The following is a 19,206-nucleotide window of genomic DNA, read 5'->3' as shown; positions in this document are numbered from 1 at the left end:
AAAGTTTTTACTATTTAGCAGTAATAGTATCAATTCTTAGTCGTATAACATTAAAACAGCAATGTATTAAAAAAATATCCATTCCTCTACTTTATAACTAAAATAATATCATTTTCTAGGAACATGTAAAATAAGAGTGAAAAACATATATAAAAATATTTAAAAAGGTTTTAAACACAGGATCTCAAATTTAAAAGGGGTTCAAGTGAAATGTTCTGATTTAATACCTGGGCATTGTTGTGCATGAGGTTTTAGCTGCCATATATAACGTCTCTTTCTCCTGATTTATTTTACACGTCACCACATCTGGGATTGCCTTTAACTTGTTCTAAAATTCCAAATTGAAAACCTTTAAAAAGTGGACAGTGTATTGTGTTTATATAAGGCATTATCATTTTGCCTACTGATTTGATACAACTGTTCATATATATTTTTTTTTTGATGCGCCTCTGTTTTTTCCCCACTTAAATACTGGGCAGCTAGAACATACAGCACGGTACACAACATTTTTCGATTGACAATTTCCTCTAAAAAAAATTTACTTGTGACTTTAAATGATTGTTGAGCTGTTAACCTCCAATATAAAGGGACATTGAGCACATGCTCAGTTGTCTACTTTAGAGACTCTTTCGTTTGGATATTGAATTGTCCATACACTTCTAATCTTAACCTATGCATTAGGGCCTGTTTTAAACACAAAAACTGGTTCCTTCCATACAATATGGTAAAACTGAGGATTATCCTTGATAGTATTCCAGATGTTCTTCGTGTTTCACTGTTGCAGTCATTACGTTTGGGTTATCTGCTTGCAGATAGCTCTCAATCAGCCTGATTAACAAAGTCCTGGGTCCTGTGTCGGTTGCTGTCCCTTTTTCCATGACGTCAGGCGTATAAAACATGCAGCCAACGACATTACATCAGTCTTTCTTGCCGTGTGGTGCCCGAAGCAGAAGCAGTTCACAAGTGCCGTTCGGCCGACTCCTGAAATTTTTGTTTTCGAGTTTCAGAACCGAAGTCTTCAACTAAAGCGAAGTACCCCATTGGGGAAACTTTTTCTTTCTCCTTACCGATGTCAGTAAAAGTTAATAATTGCATTACTTGTGGAAAGCAAATATCTCATAAAGATTTTTATTCGTACTGTATTCCTTGCCGAGGCCCTAACCACGATGTACCTTACTGTCGGTTTTGTGCTTTATTTAATCAGCGCACTATCCGTCGTCTGTATATTTTCGCCTCTAAATATTTCGGTTCTCGTTTCATTTATCCAGAAATGTCTGTTGGCTATCCGACTACCGGGATTCCGAAAAACACAAAGATAAAGACAGGCCGCTGAGGTCCAAAACTGCCGACGACGCTTCTCCTAAGCCAGTCACCAGTGCTCATTGAGGCGCTTTTGCAGCTCCTAATACCCGCTACTTCTGATTCGCAGGCCTCTACTGAGACCCATTCAGAGTCTGGTATGCCGTGAGATGCTTCAACTATGGAACCCGTGGATGCCTCTACCTTGGATGGGTCCGGAGCCGCTGTGCAGGCACCGGCTTCTGAGGGTGTATTCAGGCCTACGAACTTGCATATTAAACTGACACCTCCTTCTCTTAGGCCTAAATCTCGAACCATGCCTAAAAAACCAACGCCCAGGCCACATGCTCAGGCCTCTATGCCTAAAAAACAAGAATGGCTGAAGATCTAATAACTGTAATCAGGGGTAGCCAACCCCCCCCCCCCTTTCTAAGGGGCCCTAAGACTGAAGTGATTTATGAATCTTCTGACCAGGATTCTGTTTTTTTCTGATTCTTCTAATGATCTGGATCTGCCCTTATCTACTTGTGAGGATTCTGATGCAGAGGACTCCATTCCCTCTGCTTCCCCTCCAGAGGATTTTTCTTTTGGGGAAACCTTAAATACTCTAAGGGAGCATTTCCACTGGGAAAGCCAGGATTTTTCTGATTCAAAAAGAGGCTTAGGGATTTCTTACTCCTACCCTCAACATATAGGCCTTTAGCCATTCCTCCTGTACTAGACATTGTTAATGATGCTTTTTCGGAATCTAGTTTGGCCCCTGATTCCTTGCCTCCTGCTCCCAGAAAACCAGACAGATACTACAGAGTTCCTGAGTCACACAAGTTTCTTTTTAAAAATCCTATTGCGGATCCAGAGACTGTCACAGGGGCCCAAAAGCATTAAGGCTTCTACTGCCAAAAATCCTACCCCCTTCTGATAGAGACTCCAGGCAGCTGGATAGATGGAGTAAGAAGGTTTCCACTTCTGCAACCTTGGCCATTAGGGCTTTAAACTGCCAGTTTCATATGTTAAAGTATCAGCAACATGTTATTGGATTGCTTAAACAGAAAATTATGTTGATTTCTGACTGTGTGGAAAATAAAGAATTACAGGATTTAATGCATTCTGCTGAACAAGTTGGAAAACATACTTTGCAGTGTGGTTTTGATTCATAAGAGGCCTCTTGCAGGGCTGCTGTAACTGGGTCTGTGCTCAGAAGTCATGCTTGGCTTAAGGGGCAATCTTTGCCTGATCATGTTAAAGCTAAATTGTTGGATGCTCCCTTAAATCAGGACCGCCTGTCTGGCAACAAGGCTGATGAAGTTCTTAAAAAGATGGAAGATAAAGCTAAGTCTATGCAAACTGTTAAAGATTTCTTACAAGTTCAGCCTCCTAGATTTAGTAGGCACTGGTCTTCTAGGAATTGGTCCTTTCCAGCCTCTTCCAGGTCTTCTCAAGCCAAACCCAGGTACAGCAAAATCCCCAGGTTTCAGTCCCAGGGGGGGACACAGGACTAAGCAGTGGGGGGCCTCCACTTCCAAATCTGGGAGTAATAAGACTCCCCCCATGGTAAACTGTCCCAGTGACTTCCTTTTAAAATTTCCAAGCACTTATCAACTGGCTGCCCCTTTGGTGGGAAAGATTGCTTTTCATGCAAAGAACTGGGAACTCATAACCCAGGACAAATGGGTTTTAAATATAGTGTCCCAGGGATACAGACTTTACTTCCATACGTTGCCAATGCCAAGCGGGTGGCTGGACCTACCCACAAATCAGTGGGCTGAGGCCAAAAAACAAGAACTTTCTCTCTTAAGCATGGGGGCTGTTCAACTGGTACCAGAAGAGGAAAAGGGACAAGGATTCTACTCAAGACTTTTCCTGGTACCCAAAAAAGACAATTCATGGCGTCTTATCCTGGACCTGTCTACTCTAAACACCTTTCTGGAGATTCCAAAATTCAAGATGCTGACTCTTCCAACAATTACTTCCTATGCTAGGCAAAGATGCCTGGTTGGCAACACTAGATTTAAAAGAAGCATACCCGCACGTCCCAATCGGAATCTTGCAGAAGATACCCACGCTTCAAATAGTTTTCTGCACTGCCCTTTGGCTTATCTACTGCACCCAGGGCATTCACAAAGTGCCTAGCTCCAGTTGCTGCATTTTGCAGGCAAAGAAATATTCAAATATACCCATACCTGGATGATTGTCTAATTCAGGCAGAAAGCCAGGACTTACTTTTGAATCATCTGGCCTTTGTACAAAAGGTTCTAATTTGGGGTACACCATAAACGAAAAGAAATCGCACATGGTACCCTGCCAACATATTATATTCCTGGGAGCAAGCTTGAGTTCAACTTCCCAGATGGCCTACCTCACGCCAAAGAAACAAATTCATTTGACAACCTACCTCAAACAAGTGGCCACAAAGACCCTGCTATCTGCAAGTCAAATGCTGCAAGCCTTGGAGTTCATGGCCTCCTGCATTCTTCTAATTCCATATGCAAGACTGCATATGAGGAAACTACAGTGGTGTCTGAAAAGCTTATGGTGTCAACATTCTCAGGATCTAGAAGCAATGATTCCTATCGTATCTTGCCTACACCTAGAGTTCCTTTGATGGGCAGAGGCTTGCCACCAAAACAAGGGACTACCTTTCACACCACCCCCTGCTGCCCAAACCCTAACAGACACAGACTATGCATGGGGGGCTCACCTGGCAGGGAAGTTCATTCAGGGGAAATGGAACCCAAGTCAAATGCACCTGCATATCAATCAAAAAGAAATGTTAGCTGTACAGAATACTTGGACAGCCTTCAAGGGCCACATTCTTCCAGGGCAACTAATGGTAAAGACTGACAACACCACTGTTATGTGGTACATAAACAAGCAGGGAGGCACACATTCGAACTCCCTCTGCAGACTAGCCATGGCATTGTGGAACACAGCCTTGAGCTACCAAGTGCACCTACAAGCTCAATTCCTGCCAGGAAAGTTAAATGCACTGGCGGACGGACTAAGCAGAAACCTTATGGACAAACACGAGTGGAAACCGGAACCAAGGATTTTCAAAATGTTGACAAGCAAATGGGGGAGCACAGATATAGACAGTTTGCCTCCCCAGAACTACCAAATTGGACACATTTTTCACAAGGACTCCCCACAAACAAGCCTGGAAAGTGGATGCTGTGTCCTTCAGCTGGAAAAACCTATCAGTCTATGCCTTCCCCCCCTCTGGCTCTGCTCTCCAAAGTACTACTGAAAATGAAACGGGACAAACCAAGGATGATTTTGATTGCTCCAGACTGGCCGCGCCAACACTGGTAACCCCCTCCTGCGCAGTGTCACGGTTATCCCCATGGCACCTGCCTCACATTCCTTCCCTGTTGTCTCAACAGGAGAATCAGATTCTGTACCCTCGGCTTCTAACACTGAACCTTGCAGCCTGGCTAATTACATAATCTCTCCTTTACCATCCCTTAGTTAAACCTGTGATGGATATCATTTGAGGCAAGGAGGCCAAGCACTAGAAAATCTTATGCTGAAAAACGGAAAAGATTCTGTGCCTGGAACCAATCTCAAGGGATGAGCACAGCAGAGCCCAATTTGCCTCAGATTTTACAATACTTAACTGAGATGCTTCACAAAGGCCTGCCTTTTTCCTCCATTAAAATCCACGCCTTAGCCATTTCAGCTAATTATAACACAGAACCCCCCCCCCCTCTTCTCTTATCCACTGCTTAAGCAGTCCCTCAGGTTCATAAATTAGTACTAGGCTAACTGCTCTTGCAAGCCATTTTAAGCCTAGCCAATTATCCCTTGGGAGACTCAAACCCTGTACCTTGTGTTTGTAAGGCAAATGCCGTAACCATTAGGCCACCCTCCCAACTGAGGGGCCAAAAATTTAAGACCACCCAGGAGTATTCCAACCCCAGCCTGAGACCTTAACTTTGTTTTGGAGAAACTCATTCTACTTCCTTTCGAACCAGCTGGTACTGCAGACCTAAAATTTCTTTCTTGGAAAACTGCTTTCCTTTTAGCAATCACTTCAGCTAGAAGGGTATCTGAATTACAGGCCCTTATGGCAGTGAAGCCTTTCATCATTTTTCATGCAGACAGGGTGTCCCTCAGAACCAATCCATCCTTCATGCCCAAGGTGGTATCCAGTGTGGCTCTTAATCAGTCCATTCATTTGCCAACCTTCTTTCCCAGTCCACAGAACAAAGGAGAATGGCTATTGCATTCCTTAGATGTGCACAGACAACTCAGATTCTACTTGGACAGGACTAAACCTCAAAGGAAATCTGAACAACTGCTGGTAGCATTTGCTGCAGGGGCAGAGGGGGAGGCTATTTCAAAGCAAATTATTTCTAAATGGATAGGCCATTGCATTAATTTCTGCTATAAGCACCATGGAAAACCTGTCCCCCAGGGGATCAGACCTCACTCCACCAGGGCTACATCTACCTCTACAGCCTTTATCAGAGGCGTCCCTACCAGGGACATCCTAGAAGCTGCTACCTGAAGTTCTGTACATACTTTCACCAAGCCTTACCATTTTCCAATTTTCTCTAAATTCTGAGCTGGCTTTGCCACTGCAGTCTTGCAGGGCCTTATAGCTGGTCCTAATGATATCTAAATTCCTCCTGCCAACCACAGCTTTGGGAATCTACCCAAATGTAATGACTGCAACAGTGAAACTTGCAGAACATAGTACAGTTGTGTACACTTACCATAAATGTAGATGTTAGTGTATTCACTGTTGCAGTCCTGGTTACCCTCCCTTCAGCCCCCTAACTTCTTTTGGCTATACCTCTACTTTCCTTTACTATGCATAAAAGCCTATTTGGTGTATTTGCCTTTTTTGTTGGAGATATTTCATTGTACTTTTAATTTAATTTAATTGCTCCCCGTTAGGAGGGCACCTGAAATCTGGGGCAAGAAAAAGTGATGTAATGGCATTGGCTGCATGTTTTATACCCCTGACGTCATGGAAGAAGGGACAGCAACCGACGCAGGACCCAAGACTTTGTTAATCTGGCCAACTGAGGGCTACATGCAAGCAGATCACCCAAATGTAATGACTGCAACAGTGAATATACTCGAGCATCTACATTTATGGTAAGTGTACACAACTATACTTTCCTTTTAAATATGTTTTTAACGTATTGTGTATATGGTCCATATTGAATTACTAAAGCTCTCTCTAAGTCACTATTGAGCTTTTCCTTAACAGTATTGGGTAAACCTACTCCAAGTAATGATTTGTATTTTACCCCCCACTGAGACTGTACATCATTTCTGGTGTCTTCAACCAAATTAGGGAGATAATTACATCCTAAAAACGTATTTCCTGTAAGGGTTAGTTCATTTATAATGTCTTCAAATTGGAATGTCATTGTAGCAGCTCTTATACATTTTCCTTTAAGAATACTTTTTTTCTGACTGTAGGGATGGCAGCTCAAAAAATCCAAATAGGTGTTACTAAAAGCTGGTTTCCTATATACTCTCAACTTAAAACCATTAGTGGTGTGTTCAATAAAGGTTTCCAGATAATGTATACCTTTCTTGTTGAAATTGTATGTAAATTTCAGAGTGGATGAATTGTGGAGGAAATTTACAAATTCTACAATGTAATTTTCTGTTTTTTTTCCGTAAAATAAAAAAAATTGTTCAAAGTCTTGCATATAGTTTAGTGGGTTTGTAATTACTACCAAACACAAATTTGGACTCCCAGTCTACTAATACTAAATTAGCATAGATGGGAGCATAGGAAGCCCCCATTGCTACACCTTTGCATTGCTTGTAATATTCCCCTTCAAAATAAATGTAATTAAAATCAAGCACCAAAGCCATTAATTTGTTAGAGACTTATTTTATCATTTGTCAAAGTTGTGTACTTGAATACATTATTACTAAAGTACTGAAAGCCCTCTTTAGGTATTTATGTAAAAAGGTCTACAAAAATGACCCTTTATCCCAAAGATGATTTTTTACTCTTCCTAAAAAGTCCCAGGAGTCAATAATAATGTTTGGCTTTTACATAAATTGGCTTTAACCATCTGTCTATACAGACCCCAATGGGGTAGGTTTTGAATCCCCTTCCTGAGACAGTAGGTCTAAAAGGTGGATCCATTAAGAGTTTATGTATTTTAGGAGTAACAAACAGGGTAGCAACCTTTGTCTGGTCTCCATAATCCATATGGAACTATCCTTTCTACATTTCCAAAACCGTCCTCTCTCCTTCACTTAAATTTGGATGGTAAAATCCTCTCTTTTTAGAACTAGTCTCTAATTTATAAAAGTTATCTGTAGCAGCCTTCTCAAATACACTCAGGTTAGGGTGCAATGAAGGGTCAAAAACACTTTTTTCTTTTTGATACCTAATTTTGAATCCTTATCTTTACATTTTTCTTTCCCACTAAACGCTGCCAAATTAAGTTTTCTAATGTAGAACTTTGTTTCTACCAAGGAATCTACCAGGTCAATTTTTTGAAGGAACAAACTAAAAGGGAAAAATGATCTGTTGGAGTGTATCTAACGGTGTAGTGTAAATGTGAAATCCCTTGTAGGCAGGAATAAACTCCATTGGTAGTAATTATCTGGGAGCTTTGGGAGGGTCCTGATACCTCCCTTGACCTGAATCCTGGAAACTAGGTTTCCCTGTTTGACCCATCCATTTGTTGTTTTGGAAAAAATGTTTTACTTTTTGCTTCCCCTTGTTGGGGTTGTCCTCCTACTCTGCAACATGAATCCTTATGCTTTGTGACTAAACTGTCCTTGGGAGGGTATGCTTTTTTTTCCACATATTGTCTCAAATCCCTTTCTATTTTTTCTGCTGACTGACTGGTACAATAGTTTGGTTGTTACATGTCTGAAAGGTAGGTAGGCAAACTCGATCTGATGGTACTTTATGATGGGAGGGATTATGGGTAGGGGGGGGCTGAGACCTAGATCTGAAAGTATAAAAAAATACCAAAGACTGATCTTTTTGGATCAATATACCCAGGAGTTCAGAACAGAAGGCTGCACAGATCTGGCATTATAGTAAGTACATAACTTCTGTGTTTTTTTTCCTCCTTCCTCAGATTTCTGATTCTGAGGAGAGATGGGTTTCCAACAGTCCCTTGAAAGGATTTTATTTTTCCGAAACAGTTTTCAGAAAGAATCATTTGTTATAGTGGGAACATGATATTCCACTGTCTCTTAAGAAATATGATTTACTGCAGCTGGAATTTCCTGAATCTACTGTAGTTTCTCCTGTTCTTCCAGCATTGGAGGATGTTTTTGTTACAGTCTGTAACTGGCCTGACAAGGTAACCTGCTGCTCCGAAGAAAGCAGATAGACTCTGTGAAGTTCTTCAGTCTTACGTTTGTACATTTTAACTATAGGTTAGCCCCAGCAGTGATTTCTCTGGTATACCAGCTGCTGCAACACATCTGGTAATCCCAATCTCTCCTCTTCTAAGATGAAAACGCTTTTGATAGAATTGGTGGAAAAATGCATTTTCCTGCAGCACTTATTTTTCGAATATTCTGTTGTCAAGTTCGTATGTTAAAGTTTATGCTTGCCTCTCCTGAGAACATGAGGTACATTATGACATGTTTCCTCATTTGAGGAAAAGGAATCTGTGTGTAATTTTTATTGCTTCTCTACCTCAGCTGACTACTTAGGCTTTGAAATGTGCTTATGATATGACTGATGCCACTTCCAGGGATGCTACTACTAGAACTGTCTTGAGGAGGTTTGCTTAGTTGTATACTCAAAACCTTCCTATAAGGATGATAAAGCTGAAATTGTATATTCTTCTTTTTAAGTGTTAGTCTTTGGACCTTCTGCAGAGGTTTTTAAAAAGAATGATGAGAGGCAAGCTGATTCAGGGAATTTCACAGATTTTTCAGCTTTCCTTCTGCAAGTTTGCCAGTGGAATTAAATGATACCTCTACCACTTTTTAGAGAAAGCAAAATAAGCAGACTTTTAAAAACCATTAACAGCGAGGTTCCAAGAAGAAAGAACCCCACCCAGTATAAAGAACATTCTAACAAGAATAATTGTCTGTCTTCAAAATCCCCCCACCCTAGCAAGCCTTTAATCATCCTAAAAAAAAAAAAAAACGCTATTTCTGGCTTTGGTGACAGAAAGTGTCAGACAAATGGGTTCTGAAAGTTATTACAGATGGCCGTGGGAATCCCTCCCTCTCTTCCAAGGCATTCTTTATCCACCAGTTCAAACTTCATTTTTTCCTTTAATTCAGCATCTGCTGACGTGGGGATGATAGAACCAGTCTCTCTTCCTCAGCTAGGATAAGGTTTTATACAAGAATGCTTCTTGTGCCAAAGAGAAATTCATGGAGACCAGTTCTAAATCCTTTTCTCTCCAGGTTCAAAATGTTATTGCATCACAACCTGCTACCTCTTAGTCCCCATTTAAGTCCTTTGGTGACCTTAAATTTAAAAGATGTTCATCACCACATTTCTGTAGCTCCAGATTTTAAATATTTGTTGAGGATTTCTGTGTCTTTATCATGCTTTAAGTTCCGTGCATTACTGTTTGGCTTGACAGCTGCTCCAAAAATATTTTTACAAAGTGTCTAGCTCCTTTGATAGCCTTCTGCAATCTCCAAGGTATTCACATTTTTCCTTATTTAGACAATTTGCTTATTTTTGTAGACTCTCTTAGAAGTGTTGGGAATCGCTCCCTTGGGTAAGAGCTGCCTTGCACAAACTGGTGTTTCAGAGGAACATCCAAATGTCTTGTTTAACTCGTCACACGATTGTTTTCCCCTTGTCCCTCCTACACACCTCAGTTCAGAGTTTTTCTATTGCAGGAAAAAAAAAATAGATTCAGAATTTTTTTTTTCCTCAGACAAAAGCCTCGGCAAGGAAATGTCTCTGAATTCTAGGATAATTGACATCTATTCTCATGATTCCTCTAGCAAGAATCCATTTGAGAAAAATGTGGTGATACCCCAGCATCACCATCCCTGACATTCCATATTCCAGTTTTGGGATTTGTGAGAAGGGAAATTATTTGAAGAGACCAAATCTACATTATTCCAGGCCTCCCATTTTCCCTTCCAGCTCCAGCACTCTGTAACAGCAGACACCACAGACTTTTCTTGGGAAGTATTGTCTTTGGGGATAAAAGTGCAAGGTCTTTGGGACAGAAAATACAAACTAAAACATAAAGATGAAAAATAGGTGTTGGCAGTCATGCTGTTGGCTCTCAATTAGCTTTTGTCTGCAGGACTGATAAAAATGTTCAAACGAGCACAGTGAGGTGATAAATGTGAATCGGATATTATTTCTGTGCACATGAGCCATGATAGCCTGAGATATAGGTTTTCAGCACAACCTTGCTCTGTAGATGTCTTGCGTTCTATCAGGGCAATATATTTTTTGCTGAGAAACTGAGCAGAATAGGGCAGATGGTCACAAATGGAAACTGAATGGTAGTGGTGGTGGTGGGGTGCCTTCTAGGAATCGACCCAGCTGTGAGGAGCACTTCTGATCTTTTTACCTCTAGTCACAACAATCGGCAAAATTCTGTTCTGAGCATCAGTGTAGAGGCCTAAGAAATGGATTCTATTTATTTACTTTTCATTGGATAGGAGTGCTCCTGTATGCTTTTCTTTCCTTTCCATTAATGTCCAGGGTCATTATGAAGATTCAGAAGGACTCTCCAAAGGTCATTGTAGTGACTGCCTTTTGGCTCAGGCAGCAGTGGGTTCTCTGTTTTGGAAATGGCCAAGACCAGTTACCCCTACCTTCCTCACAGAGTGGGCTTACTCTCACAAGATATGGGGCATTTGATGCATCCTGACTCCAGACAACCGCAGATAACTGCTTGGATGATAGTTTCAATACCTTTTAAGCACCTATTTTCTGAGGATGTGCAGCAAGTATTAAAGGAGGCGGTAAGGACTGTTACTATAAAGTCCATATACTAGCAAATGGAAATGATTTATTACTTGGTGCCAAGACAAGAGCCAGGATCCTTTTAAGGGTAGTGCTTCTCTGCTTCTACATTTTTTATGGCGCTATCCTCTAACCTGTCTTACTCCTCTATCAAGGTACATCAGTCAGCCATTTCAGCATATCGGCCCATGGACAGTGTTTTTGAAAGGGAGTTTTGCATACTAAGTCTCCTAGAAAACAGAGGACTCCATGGGACCTTAATTTTGAATTGGAAGCATTATCTTTTGTTCCATTTGTACCTCATCAGGCTGACTTGTGGTTCTTTACACCGAAAACAGTTTTGCTTATTGCTCTGATATTTGCAAGAAGAATGTTTGAGTTGCAAGCTCTTGTGGTGGGTTAAACCTTTCTACTTTCCTCAAAAAGAGGAATTTTTTAAGAACAAATCCTTTATACTTAAAGTGGTATCCACATTTATTTTGATCCAAACTATGTAGCTCCACGTCCTCTTTCCAGAACCTAAAAATGAGGCATGAAGGGGTACTCCATACTTTGGATGTCCACAGACCACTCGGATATTATCTTGACATAACTAAGTCTTTTAGGAAGTTTCATCAGTTCATTTCTTGTGAAGGTAAAAATGAGGAGAACCTTTATCAAAGCAGACTATTTCCAAATGGTTATCTTATGCCATTACCTTTTATTATACCCACCACAGCAAAACTGTTCAAGGTGTTAAGGCACTTTTTACTAGGACCTTGGTTGCATTTGTGGCATTTTGGAAGTAACTGAATTTTAGAAGTATTCTAGAAACAGCAACTTGGTCCTCTATACATATCTTTACAAAGCACTACAAACTAGAGTCATCCTCCCAGTCTAGGACAGGCTTTGTTAGGACCATTCTTCAGGTGTTTTCAGACCCTCCTCCCAGCAAATGTAAGCTGTGGTAATCTAACTCTTATAGCTAAGGATACTGCAGCAGTGGTCATCATGACAAAGATAGTACAGTTGTGTAAGTAAACTTACCATAACAGTAGATGTTGCACGATCACGGTTGCAGTAGCCACTCCCTCAGTCCGTACCTCTATTTTAAGTGATTTTTTTGCCAGGCTGAAGACCTTTGTTTATTTTCTTAGCATTGATCTTTACAGAGCTCTGGTTTCCCTGTTTGTTAGCATGAAAGATCTGAAGGATTTGGTACCTAACTATCTCCTCCCCAGCTCTGCCCAAGCTAATTGTTTGGAGAAGAGAAAATGCTCTTAAGCTTTGGAAGCTGCCAAACTGTTGTATCCTTAGCAGGATATAGCCCATATAGCTAAGGCTACTGTAGCAGTGATCATTTGAATGTCTGCTGTAATGGTAAGTTTACTTAAAGAAAAGTACTGTATAACTGCCTGACAGTCATCACATGGTTGTCTTCCTGTTACTCCAACAGCATTTTTCCTGCTTTGGCAGCATTTGTCCATGTTTTATTAGGGACTTGCTGAAAAATTACTTGTACTAGTATTAGTCACTTTTAATATCAGTTGTCGGTGCCTTAACTGTTTTTATGCATTTGTTTGTGTATAGTAGTATTCTCTGCTTATGTGCTTTCATTGGATTCATGGTGTATGTTGCAAAACACTATGATTCTCTAGTCCCAGTAAGACCTTATTTTTATGATTTGAGAGTTTAGTTGTGAAGTGTGTGTGTGTTCTTTAAAAACAAGCTGACAAGCTTTTCATAGTAGTTGGTTACTTGTTTCTTTATAAAGTAGTAGATGGTTTACCACAAAACACAACATGTGATGCATGTTCCATGACACAGGGATAAAGCCTTAACTGTGATTCAGATGCCTGAAGATCAGCTAGTGTCTGGGAGTACTGGAGGAGCCTTCAAAGGAGAAGAGGGAGTAGTAAACCCTGTTGCCCATCTTTGTGGGTGGGGGGTGCAGTCTGGCAGATTTGCACTACTGTTACCTGCTGAAGAGTGCTGCTTGAAACGCAGCATATGGCTGGGGATTTGTATCTGGCTGTCTCAAGCCATATCCACTTGACGGGCTTTTTTGGAGCAAGCAGGCCTTTGCATCTGCGAGTATGCATCTTCTGCTAAAGGGGTTAAGACCAACAAATGGAAAAGCCCCTCATGGCTGCCTGGAGGATTTGATGACCTTGCTGTGGATGGCTGTTGCCCCCACTCCACCCCATGGTGGGACACGAATGGGTGCATTGACAGAAGTGACTGGCTGTTTGCTAGGTACAGGTAACGAGAAAAATGGATCTGATTGGAGATGAGTGCACTTGGCCCAGTTACTGGTATTAGTTTCTGTTCTCTGATCCATCATACTCAAGAGCAGTAGATTTCTACCCCATTTCATGGCAGAGAATTTTTGACTTACAATTCTGTCAACTGTTTTAATACTGCTTCCTGTCCAGAAAAGCTGCTCCTATCATCCACCATCCTGTATGCAAAATATGTTCTTATAGTTCCTCCGGGCTGACCATTTTGTAACATTTAAGTCTTTCTTGTACATTTTTCTCTCTCGTGCTGTTTGTAGGAATTTGTGTTTTGCTAAAATTGTGTGTGGTATGATGAAGTAGAATATTTCACAGGTTGGGTTATATACAAACTGCTGAGTTTTATGGTATGTTTTATTAAGTATGGAAACTTTTTTCATTATTTTTTGTTAAGGTTCCCCCTCCCCTGAGCAGGATGCATCTCTGCAAATTTTATAAGAACTTTGTGTGGGTTGTACACATTGTGCATATTTGCAATAAATTGTTTTATTGCTTTTTAACAGATGGATGAAGAAATGTTATGCAAGGAGTTTGGCAAGTTTGGTCCTTTGGCAAGTGTGAAAATTATGTGGCCAAGAACCGAAGAGGAGAAAGCCAGAGACAAGAACTGTGGCTTTGTTGCATTTATGAGTAGGAGAGATGCAGACAGAGCTCTTAAAACTTTGAATGGTTAGTACATCTTCTTTTGGAAAGAATAATGCAAGGTTTGGTAACTCAGTTACAGCATCGCAATAGAGAATTTACACTAAAAAATTAAAATGCCACATTATGACATGTTTCAGTATTATGGTTGAACACTAATCTTTCAGCATTTATTTGGTCCAATAATACCTTTTATGAATAATTCAGCGGTGCTTGTGTAAGAGGCACTTTTGCTACCACAAGCCTTTATTTTCCAGTTCTTGGTTAGTGTTAAGTAGGCTTTTGGAATATAGAGGTACTTGCTTTGTTCCAGCCCTGTGTTGCACAAGGATAAAGCTCTAATTGCACTCCAGATAACTTGCATTTGAGTAGCGGAACATGAGCTGGTAGGATAAAGTGGATGAGTATGGGATTGAGTGGCCAATGCTGTATTGCCCATCCCGGGGTTGGAGGGGGTTATAGGTTCAGTGGAATATTAGCCTTAGGACCCTGGCACGTTTTCTGCTGATGCACTTCCTGGTCAGGAGGTTGCCCATATTCAGAAGCATGTATGCACCTCTTTGAGGCAGAGATTGCAGAGCTCGAGGCTGTAGCAGCAGGCTGGTGGTGAGGCTTTAGGGAACACTCATCAGTAATGTGGTGCTGCACAGGCATCAGCAGTCTCCCCACTAGCCCTAGACATGGACCAAACTGAACTGGGAGCGGGGCTAAGAAGGGGTCTGGTAGACCAGATGAATGAGCAGAGGAGTTCATTGCCAGCAGTAGGAAGGGGAGGGAGAAAAAAAAATGAATCGCTGTAAGTTATACTACTGGCATTCTTTTATCGAAGAGACCCTTTACATTTCAGAATTATTAATTAAATGTAATGATGTAGAAGTGGCAGCTGAACATGACTGTGTACAGCAGGACCAGGATTGTGGGGGGGGGGGGGTGGTGGTAGATCTCATTTGCCGTTAGCTGTGCTTATCTGAGCCTTCAGAAGAGCCTTGTAAAAGCTATGTACTCCACCACAGAAAGCAGCTGATGCGGGGAAGGGATAGGATGGTTTAAGGCTGTAGACTTATCACCAACCCCCAGCTAAACTTTGTTACAAGTAAAATGTCATTTTAAGGCATTTTAGAATTAATATTCACGTATGTACTATAGTCATTGAATGTGTATGTAATTTTACAGATGGGAATGTGGTAGTGTTTTATTCTTTGTTAGATTTAAAGTTTTGTACTTTTTTCATTGGCATCCCTTTTTTGATTGAAGCTGCTGTTTGTTGTTGTCCAGAAATGCAAACTTTTTAGCTGCTGTAAATTGTACATATATCCAAACCTTAACATCTGGCTGAAACATGGTCACCAAAATCAGTCCAGAAAATATAAAATTGCATTCATAGCTTCTGTTTCACAGGCATTGATAAAAGATATTGACTTCCTTGATCCATTTTAGTTTTGCTTCAGGAGCAGGCAGTTGAGATAGTTTTCACAAAAGTTTAGTGAAACCCTGATGGCAGTGGAATGACATTTTTTAGTGGTTGTAATACTTGATCTTTTTGGCTGCATTTGACATTCTAGAGTCATGCTTTTCCTTGAGCTTCTAGAGATGTGCTATATATGTTCTTCGTGTTTCACTGTTGCAGTCATCACATTTGGGTTATCCCTGCCAGGGTAGCCCTCAGTCGGCCTGAATACCAGAGGCTTAGTATTTCTGCGTCTGTTGCTGTCACTCCAGGACTGATATCAGGTCATCAGTGGTATAAAATCAGGCAGCTGATGCCATTACATCAGTCTTTCTTGCTGAGGAGCCCGAAGCAGAAGCAGTTCGCACGAGTTCCAGTTGGCCACTACCTGAGTTTTTTGTTTCCGAATTGAAGTTGAAGTCTTCTAAAACTAAGTACCCTGTTGGAGATCCTTTTTTATTTTTTTCCTTTTTTCTTGCTCTAACTGATGTCAGAAAAAGTTAACAATTGTCTTGCCTGTGGAAAGCAAGTACCACACCGAGACTATCATTCTTACTGCGTCGCTTGTTTAGGCCCAGACCACAGCATCCCCTGCTGTCGCTTTTGTGCTTTGTTCAATGGCAGATCTGTACGTTGTCAGGCCCTTATTGTAGCTAGATATTTTCGCTGTCAGTCCTCAAATTCCGATATGGCCTCGGTAAGCCATCCAACAGCAGATCTTCCGAAAAAAACATTAGGTTAGACACAGACCATGCAGGTCCAAGACTGCAGACGACACTTCTGTCAAGCTGGTCCGTTCTCTGGTCCTAAGTGAGGCGCTTTCATGGCCCCTGATGCCCGCTTCTGTGAATTCCCAGGCTGCTACTGAGACCCTTTCGGAGTCTGGTATGCCACAAGACTCTTCAAGAAAGAAGGCGAGAAGAAGACAACTAACATGGAACGTTATGGTAGGTGCATAACTTCTTTTTCTAACTTGTCTGGGGTACACCATGAACGAAAAGAAATCGCAACTGGTACACTCTCAACAGACTGCATTCCTGGGTGCAAGCTTGAATACAACTGCCCAGATGGCTTTCCTCACGCCAGAGAAACAAATTCATTTGGTAACTTCGAACAAGTGACCACAAAAATCCTGCTGTCTGCAAGACAAATACTGCAAGCCTTGGGGTTCATGGCCTCCTGCATTCTTCTAATTCCATATGCAAGACTGCATATGAGGAAACTACAGTGGTACTTAAAAAGTCTGTGGAGTCAACATTGTCACAGCCTGGAAACAATTCCTATTATACCTTGCTTACGCCTGGAATTCCTATGGTGGGCAGAGGCCTGCCACCAAAACAAGGGACTGCCATTCACACCACCCCCTGCCACCCAAACCCTAACTACAGATGCATCAGACTATGCATGGGGGCTCATCTGGCAGGAAAGTGCATTCAGGGCAAATGGAACCCAAATCAAATGCACCTACATATCAATCAAAAAGAAATGTTAGCTGTAAAGAATGTTCCGACAGCCTTCAAGGACTACATTCTTCCAGGACAACTAATGGTAAAAATGGACAACACCACGGTTATGTGGTACATAAACAAGCGGGGGCGGGGGGGGGTACACATTCTTACTCCCTCTGCAGACTAGCCATGGCATTGTGGAACACAGCCTTGAGCTACCAAGTGCACCTACAAGCTCAGTTCCTGCCAGCAAAATTGAATACACTGGCAGACGGACTAAGCCGAAATCTCATGGACCCACACAAGTGGAAACTGGAACCACGGATTTTCAATATGTTGACAAGCAAATGGGGAAGCCCAAGACATAGATCTATTTGCGTCCCCCCAGAACTACCAGTTGGACAAGTTTTGCACAAGAACTCCCCACAAAAAAGTCTGGAAAGTGGATGCTCTGTCCTTCAGCCTACGCCTTTCCCCCTCTGACTCTATTCTCCAAAGTTCTGCTAAAAGTCTTAACAGGACAAACCAAGAATTATTTTGATTGCTCCAGACTGGCCACGCCAACACTTGTACCCACTCCTGCGCAGTGTGGCACAAATATCTCCATGGCATCTGCCTCAGACACCTTTCTTGCTGTCTCAGCAGGAGAACCAAATTCTGCACCCTCAACTTCCAACATTGAACCTTGCAGCCTGGTTAATCACTTAATTTCACCTTTGTCATCCCTCAGCAAAGCTGTGATGGAGGTCATCTTGGAGGTGAGAAGACCTAGTATTAGAACATCTTATGCTGACAAATGGAAAAGATTCTGAGCCTGGTTCCAGTCTTTAGGGATGAGCACAGCAGTGCCCAGTTTACCTCAGAATTTGCAATACTTAACTGAGATGCTTCACAAGGGCTTGTCTTTTTCCTCTATTAAAATCCGCACTTCAACTATATCAGCTCACTATAACACAGAACCACCTCTCTTCAGCTATATCAGCTCAGTATAACACAGAACCACCTCTCTTCTCTCATTCCCTGCTCAAGCAGTATTTCAGAGGGGCAAAGAACTTGAGGCCACCCAGGAGAGCTCCTACCCCTGCCCTGGGACCTTAACTTTGTTTTGGAAAAGCTCACTCTACCTCCTTTCGAGCAAGCTGCTACTGCAGACTTAAAATTTCTTTCTTGGAAAACAGCCTTCCTTTTTTCAATCACTTCAGCTAGAAGGATATCTGAATTACAGGGCCTTATGGTAGTGGAGCCTTTCATCATCTTTCATGCGGACAGGGTATCTCTGAGGACCAATCCATCCTTCATGCCCAAGGTGGTTTCCAGTGTGGCTCTTAGTCAGTCGATTCTTTTGCCAACCTTCTTTCCCAATCCACAGAACAAAGGGGAGCGGATTCTGCTTTCCTTGGATGTGCACAGACAACTTAGATTCTACTTGGACAGGACTAAATCTCGAAGAAATCTGAACAATTGCTGGTAGCATTTGCTGCAGGGGTAGAGGGGAAGGCTATTTCAAAACAAACCATTTTCTAAATGGATAAGCCATTGCATTCATTTCATTTCTGCTATAAGCCCCAGGGGATCAGATCTCACTCCACCAGGGCTGCATTTACTTCTGCAGCCTTTCTCAGAGGTGTTCCTACCAAGGATATTCTAGAAGCTGCTACCTGGAGTTCTGTACATACTTTCACCAAGCATTATCATTTACCAATTTTCTCTAAATCCAGAGCTGGCTTTGCCACTGCTGTCTTGCAGGGCCTTATAGCTGTCCCTAATGCTGTATAAACTCCTCCTCACAACCATAACTTTGGGAATTTACCCAAATGTAATGACTGCAACAGTGAAACACGAAGAACATAGTACAGTTGTGTACACTTACCATAAATATAGATGTTCGAGTGTATTCACTGTTGCAGTCCTGGTTACCCTCCCATCAGCCCCCTACTTTTCTCTATGACTATACCTCTGCATTTTTTTCTATGCTTAAAAGCCTTTTTGGTGCATTTGCTTTTGGTTGGAGGTATATTTTTGTGTTTTTAATTTTATTTGCTCCCCATTAGGGGGGCACCTGACATCTGGGGCAAGAAAAACTGATGTAATGGCGTTGGATGCATGTTTTATACTCCTGACGACCTGATGTCATAGAAGGGACAGCAACCAACGCAGGACCCAAGACTTTGTTAATCAGGCCAACTGAGGGCA

General features: G+C 41.7%; 1 protein-coding gene across 1 annotated transcript in view; it reads left to right on the top strand.

Annotated features, from left to right (window-relative positions):
• Positions 1 to 19,206, top strand: part of LOC122789862 (U2 snRNP-associated SURP motif-containing protein-like) — a 1,539,784-nt gene that overhangs the window by 601,453 nt on the left and 919,125 nt on the right. The window contains exon 9 of the mRNA XM_044057296.1: positions 13,980 to 14,145. Within this exon, the coding sequence (XP_043913231.1) occupies positions 13,980 to 14,145 (166 nt within the window). The remainder of the gene's footprint in view (positions 1 to 13,979; positions 14,146 to 19,206) is intronic.

The sequence above is a fragment of the Protopterus annectens genome, chromosome 15.part0 (assembly GCF_019279795.1).
Source record: "Protopterus annectens isolate FY-2018-M chromosome 15.part0, PAN1.0, whole genome shotgun sequence".
In the NCBI taxonomy this organism is placed as follows: domain Eukaryota; kingdom Metazoa; phylum Chordata; order Ceratodontiformes; family Protopteridae; genus Protopterus; species Protopterus annectens.
Note: the sequence above shows the minus strand (reverse complement) of the source record. Positions and strands in the feature narration are given on the sequence as shown.